The sequence below is a fragment of the Acyrthosiphon pisum genome, chromosome A1 (assembly GCF_005508785.2).
Source record: "Acyrthosiphon pisum isolate AL4f chromosome A1, pea_aphid_22Mar2018_4r6ur, whole genome shotgun sequence".
Lineage (NCBI taxonomy): Eukaryota > Metazoa > Arthropoda > Insecta > Hemiptera > Aphididae > Acyrthosiphon > Acyrthosiphon pisum.
In genome coordinates, this window is record NC_042494.1 from 167,750,449 (window position 1) to 167,767,299 (window position 16,851).

Below are 16,851 nucleotides of genomic sequence, written 5' to 3' on the forward strand. Positions count from 1 at the left end.
TCTTTATGAGTTTTTAACTGACATTGTTATTTTTTGTTTGTTTTTTTTTTTCTATTAATATCAATACAATTTTATTTGTTGGTTAAAAAGTGTGAAAAATTAATGCAAGACTTCTGATATACTGTTACAATAGCAGTTGAAAAATATTAAAAATACGTATGCATAATTTTTTTTTATAAGTATTTAACGTTCGAATATTAACAAAATTTACATTGTTGACATATTATGATCTGGGCATAGTTAATGTTGTCCGAATCCACCCCATGTTTTGTAATAATTAAGATGATTTAACCATAAAGTTTGATGAGGTCAAGTAACTTAAAAATTTGCACATATACCAATTAACACAGACAAGTTAACGAGTACGTTACCGAAAAACGCAATCAAATATGTCTATTTGTTCTTTTGCTACAGTAGTTATAAGTTATATAATTTAGAAATCCAAAAATATTATATTTTGTCTTTATCTCCATGACATGTAGGTACTACAGCAACATTATTAATGCAACAAATATAATTTTCTATGGAGGTCATAATATAGATATTAACTTTTTCAACTTTTACTAAACGTGTATTCTAAAATTATAATCTAATTAAAAAACATGTTGTTGTCTGGAATCACCCCCACATGACCGAAGTCACCCCATTTTACGGTAGTTATTAGTACAAGAATCTTTAGTTCAGACTTTTTAGGGGGCCCCTGCAGAAAGAATCTACGCACGCCTATGGTAGGCATAATACATTCTTAATCGTGTTATGGACGTCTCCACAACCGAGTTTGTTCGTTAGTAAATAAATACGAGGTGTTTGAGTTATCACTAATACTTTATTAATATAATCAATTTTAAAAGAAATTTAGTTGCACAGAATAATTATTAGACTTAAGAAAACAACAGAGGCTCTGCTAGATGGTCTGCCAGGACTACACTGACTATTACACAGACAGCGAGACACGGTAGGGGCTCGCTCGGGCTCAAAACTGTCCACACAGCGAATTCCTTAAGACCGTGTGACTCTGTCTGTTCACACATTAATATGCTTACACACTATACTATATTATACTATTACTATATCTCATACTGCGTATAGCATACAGACAGGGGTTCACAACAATCGACATAAAAGAGATACAAAATTGAGTTTAGCTTGACAATGTATGTATATTATTTATTTTGTATATTTTATTATTGTATATTTAATTAATTTTTTTTATGTTACTAATATTACCTGACATTGCTACTTGTGCAGGCTGTTTATGGTTAGGTATAATTTGCTTTAAAATAAAAATATTAGGATATTTTAAAAATTATTTAACAATAAATAATGTGAATAATTCATGAAGTTATAGGCATAATGTGCTAGTGTGCAACTCGAACATAATTTTATGAATCTATTACAAAGCCGTTAAATTTACTTCTTCTTGCATATTTCGTTGACTTTCTTTTACTGGTTTATCCACTGCCCATGGTTGTAGTTCTGCTGAAGCGAAAATGACATAGAATACTGCCACCGCTAAATTTATTACCGCCACCAGGAAACAAAATTGGATTTGGTTAAGTTTCTATTATAAAATAAAATTACGGCCGTTAGCTTTGTTTTATAATATTAAGGCGTTTTATATTATATAAATCGTATTTACTTCAAAAATCAAACTGTATTTTAAGATACTTGGTGAAAAGAACCAAGTTATATAATATATAGTCATAAAGATACCAAAAAGTACACTAGAGTATTGTGGTGCGATATCCAAATGGTTAATTTTGAAACCTATAAACAATATGGATTATAACACTATAAAAAAAATGGTTTTAATTTTGTACGTTTCATGTGATTTTATACTTACCGAAAAGACTAAAATATGGCATAAAATTATAAATTAAATGCACAAATTTCTTGTTATCTAAAAACAAAAAAATGTTGTCCGGAAAAGCTTCCACATAATAAATTATTCCCATTGATACGAAATACAAGCAACTAAAAATCTTTCTGACGTTGGTGACAGAAAAGCACATGGTTATTTCCGGAATTAATTCAATCAGGATGAAGGTGATAAACAACAAAATAGTTGTGTGTTTACTCAAGGACTGATCATGTTTAAACTATTTTGACAAATATTTGTGTAAGTAAAATATTGTATGAATATTTTGCTTAAGCGGAAATAAAATACATCGTAAGGTATTAATGAAAATTATAAAAATACGTACAGGATATTGATATGAATTATATGAACGATGTAAAAGATGTAAATTAGCATAACAAATATATGATAAAACAAGCGCAATGACGGGCATTGAAGTACAAATCGACTTCCAAGGAATGTCCGATATGGTTGGCCGTCTTAAGGAAACAACATTGGTTCCAGTAGAAAGTGGTGTGGTGTTTGAACCTCCAAACAGCCTGAACAATACAAAACCACGATTCGGGCTTTGAGAACGATCTCCACCGACCACGATCAACCACAAAACGAACCATGGTAACACAACAATACCTATAATAAAGTATATTAATATGTGGTAAGTGATTATTATCCATTTAATCTTTCAGTATGACGATTTAAGTATAGTTTACCTTGTAGTTCACGTATCAAGTTTAAATCAACATTTATTTTTATTTTATAATTAACTACCATCATCCACAATATTATTGGCACGTGACGTACAGACTTTTTATTAAGTGGAACCCAAAATGTATAAATCCTGTGATATGCCGTAGACGCTATGGCCTAGGACAATAATTAAAATATAAACTTTATCAACTATGTCTTATGAAAATAAGCTTTATATTAATGAAGAATATTATTATTACCAGGGTCATTCCTATACAAAATAGTGAGAAAATATATAAATACGCTTTCAAGTAATTCAATGCTTCCATAATATGCAATATTGACGATATGATGAACGAAATTCCGTAAACTCTGGACATAAATTAATACAATAAAATGACAATGCATTATGAACAATATCAAATTATATTCATTATAGATAAAGTATGATGCTATAAATCCTAGCCCCATATAGTATCATTTTATATATTATTTAAGTATATGTGATAATATTATTGATTTCACTTGATTACTTTTGAGCCGAAAAAATGGTGGTTAAGACACCACCCGGGAAATAACCGACACACATCCCATAAAAAATGTATTGAACCTGTAGAACATTATGGTTAAAGTAGTTATTTTAGAATTATTTGATATGCTGAACAGTAAGTCAGTGGAAAATATTAAATTTAAAAAAGTATATTATTTTATATAATATAGCACTTACGTTATTAATTTCTTCATAAGATTTCGATAAATTAATCTTTAATGATTGATTTTGAAGCCATTGAATGGTTAAACCTATTTAAGACAATTATTTTACATATTTATATGACTAATTTTGAATTCACAATATATTAGTTCGGCAATATAATATATTAATATGCATAAATACAATTATTGATTCTAACTATAATGATTTTTATCACGTTTATAGTTTCATATAATATTATATAATAAGTTGGTAACTTGTTTAGGTACCTATATAGATATAATATTTAACATATAGAGTTTAGGTTTTGTAGAATTTTGTTTTTTTTTTCAAAGACAATGATACCTTAAACCTAAAGATCAAGTGTCTCCAGCCTCTTTGGACAAGATACAGTGTATATTTTATGGAATATTAATTTTAAAAGCCTTTAGACTGTAGTCAGTGGGGTATATTTTTACCAAATGATTTTATGATTTACCTATAAACGTGAGCAAAACAATTAAAAATCCTCTATTCCAATATCTAGTTTTCAAACGAATAATCCTGTCGATGAACCTTGACGTTGTTTGATCCGGTGGTTGGATTTGAGATGGACAATCTAATCTACTGGTCGCGATGTCCTCGAACTCCATCCTCCACGAATTACAGCAAATCAGTTGTCTTACGTTGTATTAGAAACCAACTGCGGTAACTAAAAAGTAATAACTTAGTTATGGACATAATATGTATTACATTAATTGTGTTATATCCTATTTATATTAAACATTTCTTTAAACTGCAATAAAAATGATAATTCTGGTCTTAATAGCCTGTTGAATAATAAGTATCTAATAAAATAAAAGTAGTTCAAATTCATTGTTGCCGAATAAATTGAATTTTAAAATGTCATTGTGTGTATAAATAATAATAATTCTCATAAAAAGTGTTAGGTGAATAATATTTTTGAATTACAACAAAATAACTAATTCGATATTCTTCGTTCAAATATCAAATTTTGACAAAAATCCTATGAAAAAACTTTGTCTACATATCCATTTTTTACATTTTATATAAATAGTATAGGTACTAACTATTTGTGAGAATCTTTATTTAAATTTTTCAATCCTTAGATATAAAAATTAAACATTTTATATATTTTTAACTAGGTACAAAAGAATTTGCCAATTTTGAAGGAAACGGTGAATTTGTCAAAATTTGTCATTTTAATACTTCTGAAAAATTACTGTTGACTTTATATCAATATTATTTCTCAGTTTCTATCATCACAATTTATGAGGATCTTTAAATTAAATTTTTGAACATTTCAAACCAACGAACAAATTGGAGTTGTGAAATTAATTATGTCTGTGACCAAAATAAATAAATGCTATTGACATTTTATAGAAAAAAATCCTAAAGATATTAAAAGATTTGGAAATGTCTCAAAAAGTGAATTAACTACATATGAGGAACCTTGTATTAAATTTTCAAGATTTCCACTCAAGGACAAATAAATTATGGTCAATATTATAAAAAACATGGTATATTGATGTCACTCTGTTCTACAGTATGGTACGAGTGGGCACTATAATTAATGGTATTAAATTTTAATTCAATGATATAGCTGTGAAGTTGAATTAACATTATCATATTTCAATATTTGTATGAAATTCCAAGTACTCACAATTAATATTTTTAAATTACAATAAAATGACTAAAATCGTTACCTATTCATTGTTATTCAATATGTAATTTCGTCCAAATTTGAACATAAAATATAACTATAAAAAATTGTAATTATAGATTTAAAGGTTACAGAACAACCTACTTACTTGAAATCTTGTTTTAAATTTTCAAACTTTAGGTATACAAGTGGAGTATTTTATACATTTTTTAACGATACAAAATCATTTATAAATTTTAAATTTCATAAAATCTGTCAGAAATCGAACTTTAAACGCTAATAAAAAAAAATTGTCCCTTTATATTTTTGATATTTGTTGATATTGTAACAATATATCAGGAGCCTTGTGTTAAATTTTCAAATTTTTTTACCCAACAAAAAACTTTATTATTGACATTTATAGAAAAACAACTAACAAAATTGCAATTGTTTGTTACTAAAAATGTCCGTAAACAGCTTAAAACAAGTCAAAATAGTAATATAAAGAAAATGCTAATACAAACATTTTTATTCCCAATACACCTACTATAGATTCATTTTTCCGTCGGTCCATCTCCTAAAGTAGAAAATCGAAGAATTTTTACTGTCCCAAAAGGTGATTTCGGATACAAAAATAAATAAACATAAAAAATACATATCATTATAATTGTATAAACAATACATTCATCGCTCAGAATCTCAAATTCAAAAAATAATTTTATAAAATTGACAATAATCTCATATATGGGAAAGTTATTAAATCTATAGTAAAAAAGCTATTAAAAGTTCACTTGGTTATTTGTGTGGTATTACTTACAGTTAACGCGCTGCGTGTTTATATGATTTTTAATTCTGAAAAGAGAACAAAAAATAATCTTTTTTACGTCAAAACACACTATGAAGTATTTCAATAAATGTAAAATAAAACACTATGCAAATGTACTATACCTACCTATAGGTTAGGAGTGGTAGAAAAATTGAAATGCAACTCACATCGAAGTTCGAAAAAAAAAGCTATACTTATTACCTAGATTATTATTATCAACCTATAATAGTATAGCTGATAAGATAACAGTTTTGGTGTATATAGCAGTATAGCACCTATAGAAACTTTTAATTAAATTTCTTCAATTCTGATTAACTGCACTTCCGGGAATATCGTTTTCTTTTTTAGAAGTTGTTATATACCTACCATAAAAATGTCTTAGCTGGTAGTATTTTATTTGTTCAACAACCTCGTCGATCATTATAAATTATTATATTATGCAAATATTATGCAAATATTATTATCATATCTATAGATACTTATCAAAAACGTATTTTTATCAATACTATTAAATTATTATATTATAATATGTGTGGTTAATGATATATGCTTGACGTTAGTTTTCCTGCTGTTCTTAAATCCTAACGACCTATTATTTTTTTTTTTTCAATTGAAGATATATGGAGTAAATCCGACAAACACTGTTAGCTGGGTTGTTTTGATCAATTGTAAAATACAGGTAGTACATTATCAGGTAGGCAATCTACCTGTGGAAGATCGCGGACCCCGTGCTGTATGTACGTTAGTGTATGATTTAACTCTAAAGTATCAAAGTTATACCAAGTTTGTCGTCTTCTACCTATGGTGGATTGATATAATCAATTAATACAAAATCCTAACCTAACTGTACTAAAATCAGATGAATAAACGCAAACGCATACAAAAAAAATCATTCAAATCGGTCTAACCATTTAGGAGGAGTTCAGTCACAAGTCACAACACACGTACAGTAGAATTATTGCGCTTAGCAACTCATTCTGCGATTCATTTTTATATTATATGAAATCAACAAACATGCCCGATTAACCAATAGCAACCAATATAATATAATGCACTGTTGTATTTTTGACATACAGATTTGAGATTTACTACCTTTCCGGTGGATTTTCCTAAAATTTTATTTCGTAAAAACCTTCTCCTGGCAGTTACGAACATCTTAAAAAAAATTTGAGCCAAATGGGACCAGCCGTTCTCGATTGATGAATTTTTATACATTTTTGTCTCCATTTTTATAATATATATAGATAATGTGAGTTATTATAAATAATAAGGTGAATATTTTACGAAGTTGTACAAGTCATAGGGGATAGGTATAATGTGCTAGTCAAACATAATTTTATGAATCCGTCAAACAACCGTTAAACTGACTTCTTCTTGTATATTTCGTTGATTTTCTATTACTGGTTTCTTCATTGCCCATGGTTTTAGTTTTGCCGAAGCGAAAATGGCATAGAATACTGCCACCACTAAACTTATTACCGCCCCCAGGATACGAAATTGGACATTTTTAAATTCCAGCTAACAAATAAAATTACTACCAATAACTTTGTTTTATAATACTAAAACGTTTTACATTATATAAATCATATTTGCTTCAATAATCAAAATATTTTGTAAGATACTTGATGAAAATAACCAAGTTACCTATGTAATATATGGTCATCCTAGGGTACCATAAAGTAGACTATAGTACTGTGGTGCGATATCCAAACGATTAACTTTGAAACCTATAAACTATATGAATTATAAAACATATAAAAAAGGTTTATTTATTTTGTACGTTTCATGTTTTGTATACTTACCAAAAAGACTAAAATATGGCATAAAATGACAAATTAAATACACTAATTTCTTGTTTTCAAAAAACAAAAAAATGTTGTCCGGAAAAGCTTCCAGATAATATATTATGCTCATTGAAACGAAATACAAGCAACTAAAAATCTTTCTGAAGTTTGTGATAGAAAAGAACACGGTTATTTCCGGAATTAATTCGACCAGGACGTAGGTGAGTATAACAACAAAATAGTCGTGTGTTTACTAAAGAATTGATCATATTTCAACTATTTTGACAAATATACGTTTTTGTAAAATATAATATTAAGATTTTGCTCAATTAGAAAGAAAATACATCGTAAGGTGTACATGAAAATTACAATAATATGTACACGATATTCATATGAATTATATGAACGGTTTAAAAGAAAGAAACTAGCATAACACATGTATGATAAAACAAGTGCTATGACGGGCATTGAAGTATAAAACGATTTCCAAGGAATGGTTAGCCGTCTTTAGTATATAGTTTACCTAATACTTCATGTAAGTTGTTTAAATCATAATATATTTGTATTTTATTAGTACATACCATCGTCCACAATACTATTGGAACGTGAAGTAAATACTGTTTATTCAGTAGGACCCAAAATGTATAAATCCTTTGAAATGCCGAAATTATTATGGTCTTCATAGCTTCCATGATATGCAATATTGACGATGTGATGAACAAAATTCCGAAAACTCTGAACATAAATCAATAAAATTACAATGCATTATCATTTTCAGGTTTGGTAGGGCTAAGAAATATACATTAATGTGTTAAAGTTTGCATAGCTAAAATTAAAATACATTTAGGCATGTTCAAAAATGTCGTCTTACATTTAAGTGTATTTTAAGTACCTACTAAGTACTCGGAGGTATTATATTATATTCATATTTTACATGTTTTTGAATATGTAGGATGTTACAATAATTAACAAATAACGATTCTGAGAGAAGTCATTTTAGACATTTTAGACTAATCACATAATTTGTGATACTTTTGTGATCAAAGTAATTTATTTTAGTAATAGGCATTTTAGTATTACAGTAGGCTAAATTATTAAATTTTCTAAACGGAAAAATTGTATTAAAATGTCATTGTGTATATAAATAATAACATTACGCTTTAAAAGTTGTAAGTACCCACGAATAATATTTTTCAATTATAAAAAAATAACTAATTCTTTATTCTTCATTTAATTAATATCAAATTTTGACAACATTGTACCTTAAAATTTCTATTAAATAAAACTGAGTTTATGTATACATGTTTTAGATTCCTTGGTTACATTATAAACTATTTGTGAGAATCTTTATTTTAAATTTTCAATCCTTAGCTATAATAGTTAAACATTTTATTCATTTTTAACTACAAAATAATTAAGGAACTAATTCTTTATTCTTCATTTAATTAATATCAAATTTTGACAACATTGTACCTTAAAATTTCTATTAAATAAAACTGAGTTTATGTATACATGTTTTAGATTCCTTGGTTACATTATAAACTATTTGTGAGAATCTTTATTTTAAATTTTCAATCCTTAGCTATAATAGTTAAACATTTTATTCATTTTTAACTACAAAATAATTAAGGTACCTAATCAAGGTATTAACGAATTTTGTCAACATTAATAATAAATGTACTTTAAATACCTCTAAAAAAAAATGTTGGCCATATATTGTTAATTGTTATTATTTATCAATTGCTATTATAAAAATGTATGAGAAACTTTGTATTAAATATTCAAGCATTTCAACTATCGTTCTGGACTTATATGGACTTATGACTGTGACTATTATTTATTTATGATATTGGCGCATTTATAGAAAAAATACTAAACAAATTTGAGAAATGTCTACAAGTATAGTTCAAAAAGAGTCAAAATATTTTTAAAATTTTAACATGTATATGAAATAGTAAAATACATATTCGATGAAAATGTCAAGTACCTACACACAGTTTTTAATTACAAGAAAATAAGAAAATCGTTTTATGAGAATTTGATAAATGTATGTAAACAGCTCGAAACAACATATATTTTGAAAATGTTGTATGTACAGAAAACACTAATATAAACATTCAGTGAGAATTGCATGTAACTACGTTTTGAAGTTATCTACACCAAAAACTAAATTCGATTATGCGTAAAAATTACCGTTTTTTCTTAATTTTAGATTCTGAGCGGAGCGATATTATTATAATATTTATTTTTGTGTATATAGTATATTGTTACAATAGCAGTTGAAAAATATTACAAATACATAGGCACAATTTTTTTTTTATAAGCATTTAAAGATCGAAATTTGACAAAATTTATCAAATTTAAAATTGAATAATTATTTTGTAGTTAAAAATGTATAAAATGTTCAACTTTTATATCTAAGGATTGAAAATTTAAAACAAGATTCCACGTAAATATTTAATTCTGTTACTAAAAATTCTAAGAAATACATAAGCACAGTTTATATTTATAGTAATTTTAAGTTCAAATTTTGACGAAATTACATATTAAAAAACCTGGAATAACTATTTTAGTTATTTTGTTGTGATTGTATAATATTATTAATATTATTTGTGGGGGTACTTGAAACTTCTAAAGTATACTATTATATATCTATGGTAGTACCACGGTTTGTTGTTGATGTATAACGCGTTACCTAATGGATATTGTGATATGATTAATTTGAAAATTATTAATAATACTATAGATAAGTATACCTATAATATGTATGTCTAATATCTAGACTGACAAACCGTCTCCGCTCAGAATCGTTTTTCTTATACAGTGATATTATATCATTGAATTCAAATGTAATACTATCCATTATAGTATTATACAGTTACCCACTTGTAACCTACCGTACAGTAGAGCGACATCCACTTACCCACCTTTTTTTAGTTTTTTTTTCTATAAATATAAATTATATTTTATTCGTTGGGTCAAAAAGCGTGAAAATGTAATCCAAGTCTAATGATATATTGTTACAATAGCAGTTGAAAAATACCAATAATAATATTATACCAATAATATTTGTTCATAATTTTTTTATAAGCATTTCAAGTTCGAATTTTAACAAAATTTATAATAATTAAAAAATTAAAAAAAATATTTTGTAGTTAAATTTAATTAAATGTTGAACTTTTATAGCTAAAGATTGACAATTTAAAACAAGGTTCCACATAAGTAGATAAATAAGCTACTTTATTCACAATAATATCATCAAATATACTAGTAACCTATAATTATTGTAATATCATAGGCTGACTGACCGTATTCGCTCAGACTCGTTTTTCTTTTAAATTCAAATTTAACATTATATCCATTACAGTTACCCAGTAGTAATCTACTGTACAGAAAAGCGACACCCACTTGCTCACCTTTTTTTGTTGTTTTTCCTGACGCTTTTGAAAACTTCTATAAATAACAACTAGACCAACTAAACCAACTAGATTAACTGTCCCATCGAACAAGATACTGTTGCAGAAAGTCGAAGCAAGAAAGAAAAATAAATAAAACACACATCATTGTAAAATCAATACATGCATCGTTTCGCTCGAAATCTAAAACAATAACCGAATCTCCGGTCAGAATTTAAAAATAATTTAATATACTTGAAAATAATTTCATCTGGACAAATTATTAAGTCAATTAGAAATTTAGAAAATTAACATATAAGAGAGAGAGAGAAAAAATGTATTTATAAAATACATAACAGACTTCGAACTGCCTGTCTAACAAGTGGCCTATAGTGACACAGTATACTTATCAGAAAAGTTGTTATTGACAGTAATATTATATGCAGTTAAGCGGAAAATTATTCTACATTAAAAAAAAACTAGTAAAAAAGCTTTTAAAAATCCACTTTCTAACATAGCTTCTGTTATGTTATAGTTTACCTATAGTACATTTCTCAACCAACCTTAGTTATTTAGGTGGTATTACTTACAGTTAACGTGCTGCGTGTTTATAATATTTCTATTTCTGAAAAAATAAATTTTTTTACGTCATAACACAATATGAAGCATATCGATAATTGAAAAATAAAACAATATAAACGTGTACTATATACTGTTAGTTTTATAATAGAGTGGTAGAAAAATTAAAATGTAACTGATATCGAAGTTCGAAAAATGTAAGCGTAGTACCTACCTAGAATTATTATCGAACTAATAGTCTAACTAATAAGATAACAATTTCTGTATATTATAATATTGAACAATAGGGACTTAAACATTAAATTGCTTCAATATTGATTAACTGAATGTCTTTTTTATCAGTCTGTTATATACTCAAGTATTTATACTTTAGTTTCCTTGACCAATTAATTAATAACCGTAGATTTACACCTTCTTAAATTCCATTAAATATGAGTTATATTGATTTTAACACTATTAGTCTGGTTGTTTTGATCAATTTTAAAATACTGCATGTATATATACAACGCCGAAAAATTTGTAACGAAATAATGCTAATTTCCATGACGACGAAAAATAAATAAAATATAAGTCATATAAATTAAATAATTATTATCATTATTTTTATCTATTTAGATATTATATTTTAATAATAGTGTTAATAGTGTTTTATTTAGTGTTGAATAGTGAGGAGGAGTGTTGTTTTAATATAGGTACATACAATAATATGCTTACATAGTAGGAGTGTAATACGTAAGCTGATTTGACTTGTATAGCTACATATATATTATTATTACATTTATTGTACAATTATTAGTATTATTATCTATTTAGATAAATTATGTAATAATCGTGTAACAATATACACTGAATACAGAATAATCTATGTACCTATAGAAAGATCGTTGATAATGTTTATATTAGTATTTTCTTTACACCATACAATTTTGAAACTATTTTGACTTGTTTTGAGCTCTTTACGAACATTTGCAGTTACCGATTGTTTTAGTTTTTTTTCTATAAATGTCAATAAATGTGTTATTTTTTGAGTAAAAAAACGTGAAAATTTAATATACTGCTCCTAATATATCGTTACAATAGCAGTTGAAAAATATTAAAAATACAAAGGCGCAATTTTTCTTTTTTTTATTAATCAACCCATGGCAACTTAGGCCATTGGGTGGTTTTTAACTATGGGGGAGGGTACTGTAAATTTAAACACGTGTTAGGCCACAGTTTAACAGATTTTTTAGTGGGCACCCGTAGGTATCTGCCTGCATGCACGGGTGGTGCCATGCACTTCTCTCCGGACACCGTGACTTGTCCAAAGAAAAAAAAAGCGGCCAAGTGCGAGTCGGACTCGAACATGAAGGGCTCCGTAGCAGCAAGTAACATAAATAATAAGTAATTTCGTTCAGCCGGCATGAACTTATGCCCCACTACCAGGTCCAGCAGAAGTCTTATCTAATATTATAATAATATTACCCACTCGGATAAGCGCTGTCGGGAACCTGCCCCCCGCGCGCTCCGTACCCGGTACCGATCAAGTCACGCCCCGCGAGAATCATAATTATTGTATACTTATTTATTTATTAAAAAAAAAACTACTTACTAGATCTCGTTCAAACCAATTTTCGGTGGAAGTTTGCATGGTAATGTACATAATAATATTATATTTTTTTAGTTTTATCATCCTCTTATTTTAGAAGTTTATAAGTTTACCGCTTTGGAAATGTCTCTCACGCAAACTATTCAGTTTAGAAAAAAATGATATAAGAAATCTCAATATAATTTTTGAAGACCTATCCATAGATACCCCTTACGTATGGGTTGGATGAAAAAAAAATTTGAGTTTCAGTTCTAACTATGGGAACCCCCAAAATTTATTTTTTTTTTCAATTTTTGCCGGTGTGCCTAATTTTTTTTTACAAGCATTTAAAGTTCGATTTCTGATAAATTTAAAAATGACTTTGCATGTAGTATATAATAAGATATACTTTGTATATTTAAACAAATCGGTTAGCTGCCAAATTATTCTAGCATGGAGGATATGGAGCTCGAAGACACTGCAGTGACCAGTAGATTTCAATTTTTCACCTCAAAATCTAATCACATCGTCAACATCATCAACATCGTCCAGATTCATTGATCGACTTATCCGATTGAAAACTATATATTAGAGGATATGCAATAGTTTTGCTCGCGTTTATATGTAAATTTAGGGACATTTTTTCGAAAAGAATTAATACTATCGACTTAGACCTTATAAAATATGTATAGTTTCTTGAGTATACCAGATTGAGACCGACTGGCGATGCTAAATATTATCTCCAACCGTATTGTAGTATTTAAAATTTAATTTATCAACGTAGGTGGAAAAATAATATTTAGTAATATTCTGATTGAAATAAAATGCTAGTTTTAATAGTGGTTTATTATTATTATTAATAATACCTACATTGTGGCTTTCAAATTTAAACTTAACCAGAGTCTATAGGTTATGTAAAATTATTATTTTACACAGGTTTAATCATTCTGGATTTTCTATTCGAATACGATAGGAAAGTTTTGGTGTCAAGGTTATGGTCTAGCGAAGTAAGTAACTATTATACAAAAATATATTCAAAATGTTTACTTTCCATTGAATATTGTATCATTGGTTGTATGAAGGAAAATCTAAAATGTCTACTTTTATATTTATCAAATCAAATTAATATTTTGTGTTATAATTACAGATTTATGATTACTTTAATTACACTTGTGATGGATTTTGTATCGGTTTAATACCTGGTGGTGTTTTAGCAACTGTCTATATCCGGCTCACAAGCAACCAAATTACATATATATATATAATGTAAGTACAATGTTTGGGGTTAGGATTTGTATATGGTATATGAGATATAAAATGTTCTATATTAATTAAAATTTAATCAATTATGCTAATACAGGTTCGCAAGTACGCAACAAGTTTTCAGTTTTTAAAATAATAATTTAAAATAAAAATTATAGATAACAATTTCACAGTCACTCACAAGTCCAACAATAAATTTACTACAAAATATGTATAATTTGTGCAATTGTGCAAAATTATTTATCATCAATAATAATATTGTTTATGTTTATGAACTGTAGTTAGGTATACGTACATTTTATGATCTCGCGCGACCAATTACTTTGAATTGACTTATAGTACCTACTGCAAAGAATATAAACATATATTAACCTATATGAATTCAAGCCCTGCCTAACCTGAAAAATAAATTTAATTGTAGTCGCATGAACGTGGATCACTTAGAACATCATTCGATTAATTTCTTACAATTTTTTTATGGAACGTCAATGCTAATTATAACTTAAGATTCTTTATTACGAAGATTTATTTCATAGGACAGCATTATAATAGTATTACTTTTTAGGCCATGGCGAATACGTAAATGTTTAGGATTTGGACCTATTGGATCCCACTAAATATATATACTTTACGTCACGTCCCATTGAAATTTGGCATTATTATAAAATTATATACAAATCAATTTACTTTTAATATCTACGAGCATACATATGCACCAAAACAAATAAATACTATAATAGTATAATTAGTATATTTATAATTAAATCATGATTTTGAGACTTGAATAGATAATAATAGCCTATACGCTCTATTAGTCTGAAAAAGCGGTACATTTGATATTCCCTTAAGGTGGTTCCAGTCAGTCAAAAAAATAAAAATTCTTATCCTTTAATAAATAAATTAATTGTCTATAATCGAATAAAAATAATTTTTTGTGAATTTTAAATTATAACTATAACGTATAAGGTATACTGTAACTTGAACTCGAATTAAACGTGAACATGTTTGAGGATATGGTTAAGGGAACAAGGGGTAAATAGAGAGATAAAAATGAAAGGGTGGCAAATTTTGACTTTTCCTATGTAAGTACACATTTTGTCTAGAGCCGGGCAGCCGGCACTGAGGATTCATATAATACTGTTCGAGTATCATATGTTTATAACTAATGAAAATTAATTCAATGTTTATTGTCTTATAATAATCATGATCTCTTAACTTTTTTCTTTTCAAAGCAAAGAAAATCTGATGATGGAGTACTTTAGAATATTGTAATAATGTAGGTACACTTGTACCATATCCCTTATACATCAATAATACTGCACATATCTACGTTGATTACTTAAACGCAATTGAGTACGACTGATCACATTTATGTGGATTAAATTGTATAACTATATGAGTAATAATATTGGAATTTAATTTTAACCATACATTTCTTAAAATAATTTTACGTAAATATGTTTTCCCACAACAGGTTGGTTGCATTTTCCTGGAATGTAACTTGTCTGGACTCTGGAATGATCGGATGATGGATAAGTACTATCAAGAAAAACACCGTTCCTTTTCGGTGGTTTATTTTAACTGTAATAATTATTTGGATGGCGAAGATTCAAGTGATCAAATGTTAGGTGAGCTTAGATGTACGAATAAAAAGTATACTCACTACTCATATTTCACTTTGTCGTATCGTTTGACAATAGTATACTAGTATGTGATTACTTAATTTTTTTTTTAAATAACTGCGGAAAATTGAAACCTTCTGCTGTTGTAGGTAGTTACTTAAATTATAACTTTCTATAATATACCTAGGTACAATAACATTTTCAAAATATTTAAACTAATTTAAGCTTTTTATAGGCATACGATATTTTATATAATTATTTTTTTAATATTTGGAAAAAAAAACAATACATAGCATTTTAATATTATTATTAAAATAATTGTTTGGTCATTTTGGTTAGATTCATTATCAAAGGTCAAAGCCGATTAGTCACCAAGGATTTGTCGCTACGACTGCTTGCCGTTACCTATTTCTATTTTGTCGTAAATGTTATAAGTTCCTAAATAAGTTACATAAAAAAAATATAGAAATGGATAAGTTACAATATTGATTCAAGGAGTTTTTTGTAACAAAAAAAACATATTTTTATATATCTTTATATTTTATCAATCTTCATTATAATTAATAATTATAATCATAATACGATGAATGATAATCCAATTAACATAAATTATTTGTGAAATATTGAAGCCTTTACAGTAAAAAAAAAAAAAAAAAACATAACATAACATGTTATAATTTAGGTATCAAAAGGTTAAGAAATAACAAATAAAAAGAGTAGGTAGGTATACATAATATGAGAAGTTTATTATAATGTACACCCATATTGACATAGATAGGTTGTAAGTATTGTATATTTGTATACAAATAGTGTATTAAAATATGTAAATTGTATACAAATATACAATATACATATTTTAATATTGACTTTTGTTATATTGACTTTTTTTTTATCTATCTATATTATTATTTTTAGG

General features: G+C 27.1%; 1 protein-coding gene across 5 annotated transcripts; it reads right to left on the reverse strand.

Annotated features, from left to right (window-relative positions):
* Positions 1-806: 806 nt before the first annotated feature.
* LOC100570632 (probable vesicular glutamate transporter eat-4) lies at positions 807-11,661 on the reverse strand. Of its 5 annotated transcripts, none has more exons than XM_008188058.3 (12): positions 11,495-11,645; positions 8,091-8,244; positions 5,717-5,751; positions 3,736-3,948; positions 3,273-3,346; positions 3,079-3,155; positions 2,806-2,917; positions 2,569-2,722; positions 2,205-2,488; positions 1,844-2,099; positions 1,640-1,767; positions 807-1,561 (listed from the first exon to the last, which is right to left on the reverse strand). In XM_008188058.3, exons 4-12 carry the CDS (start codon positions 3,887-3,889, stop codon positions 1,394-1,396), a joined length of 1,407 nt encoding a protein of 468 aa, XP_008186280.1. In that variant the 5' UTR covers positions 3,890-3,948; positions 5,717-5,751; positions 8,091-8,244; positions 11,495-11,645; the 3' UTR covers positions 807-1,393. The 5 variants fall into 5 exon arrangements, with proteins under 5 accessions (XP_008186280.1, XP_016662571.1, XP_008186281.1 ...); XM_016807082.2 differs by lacking the exon at positions 11,495-11,645 and adding an exon at positions 10,926-11,127; XM_008188059.2 differs by lacking the exon at positions 5,717-5,751 and having other exon boundaries at positions 11,495-11,661.
* Positions 11,662-16,851: the final 5,190 nt, after the last annotated feature.

Coding starts and splice junctions, on each gene's coding strand:
- LOC100570632 (XM_008188059.2), bottom strand. CDS start 3,889: ATGGAGTTCGAGGACATCGCGACCAGTAGATTAGATTGTCCATCTCAA. Junction 2,918..3,078: donor ACCATTTTTTCGGCTCAAAA/GTAATCAAGTGA, acceptor ATTTATGTCCAG/AGTTTACGGAATTTCGTTCA. Junction 1,562..1,639: donor AATACAGTTTGATTTTTGAA/GTAAATACGATT, acceptor ATTTTATAATAG/AAACTTAACCAAATCCAATT.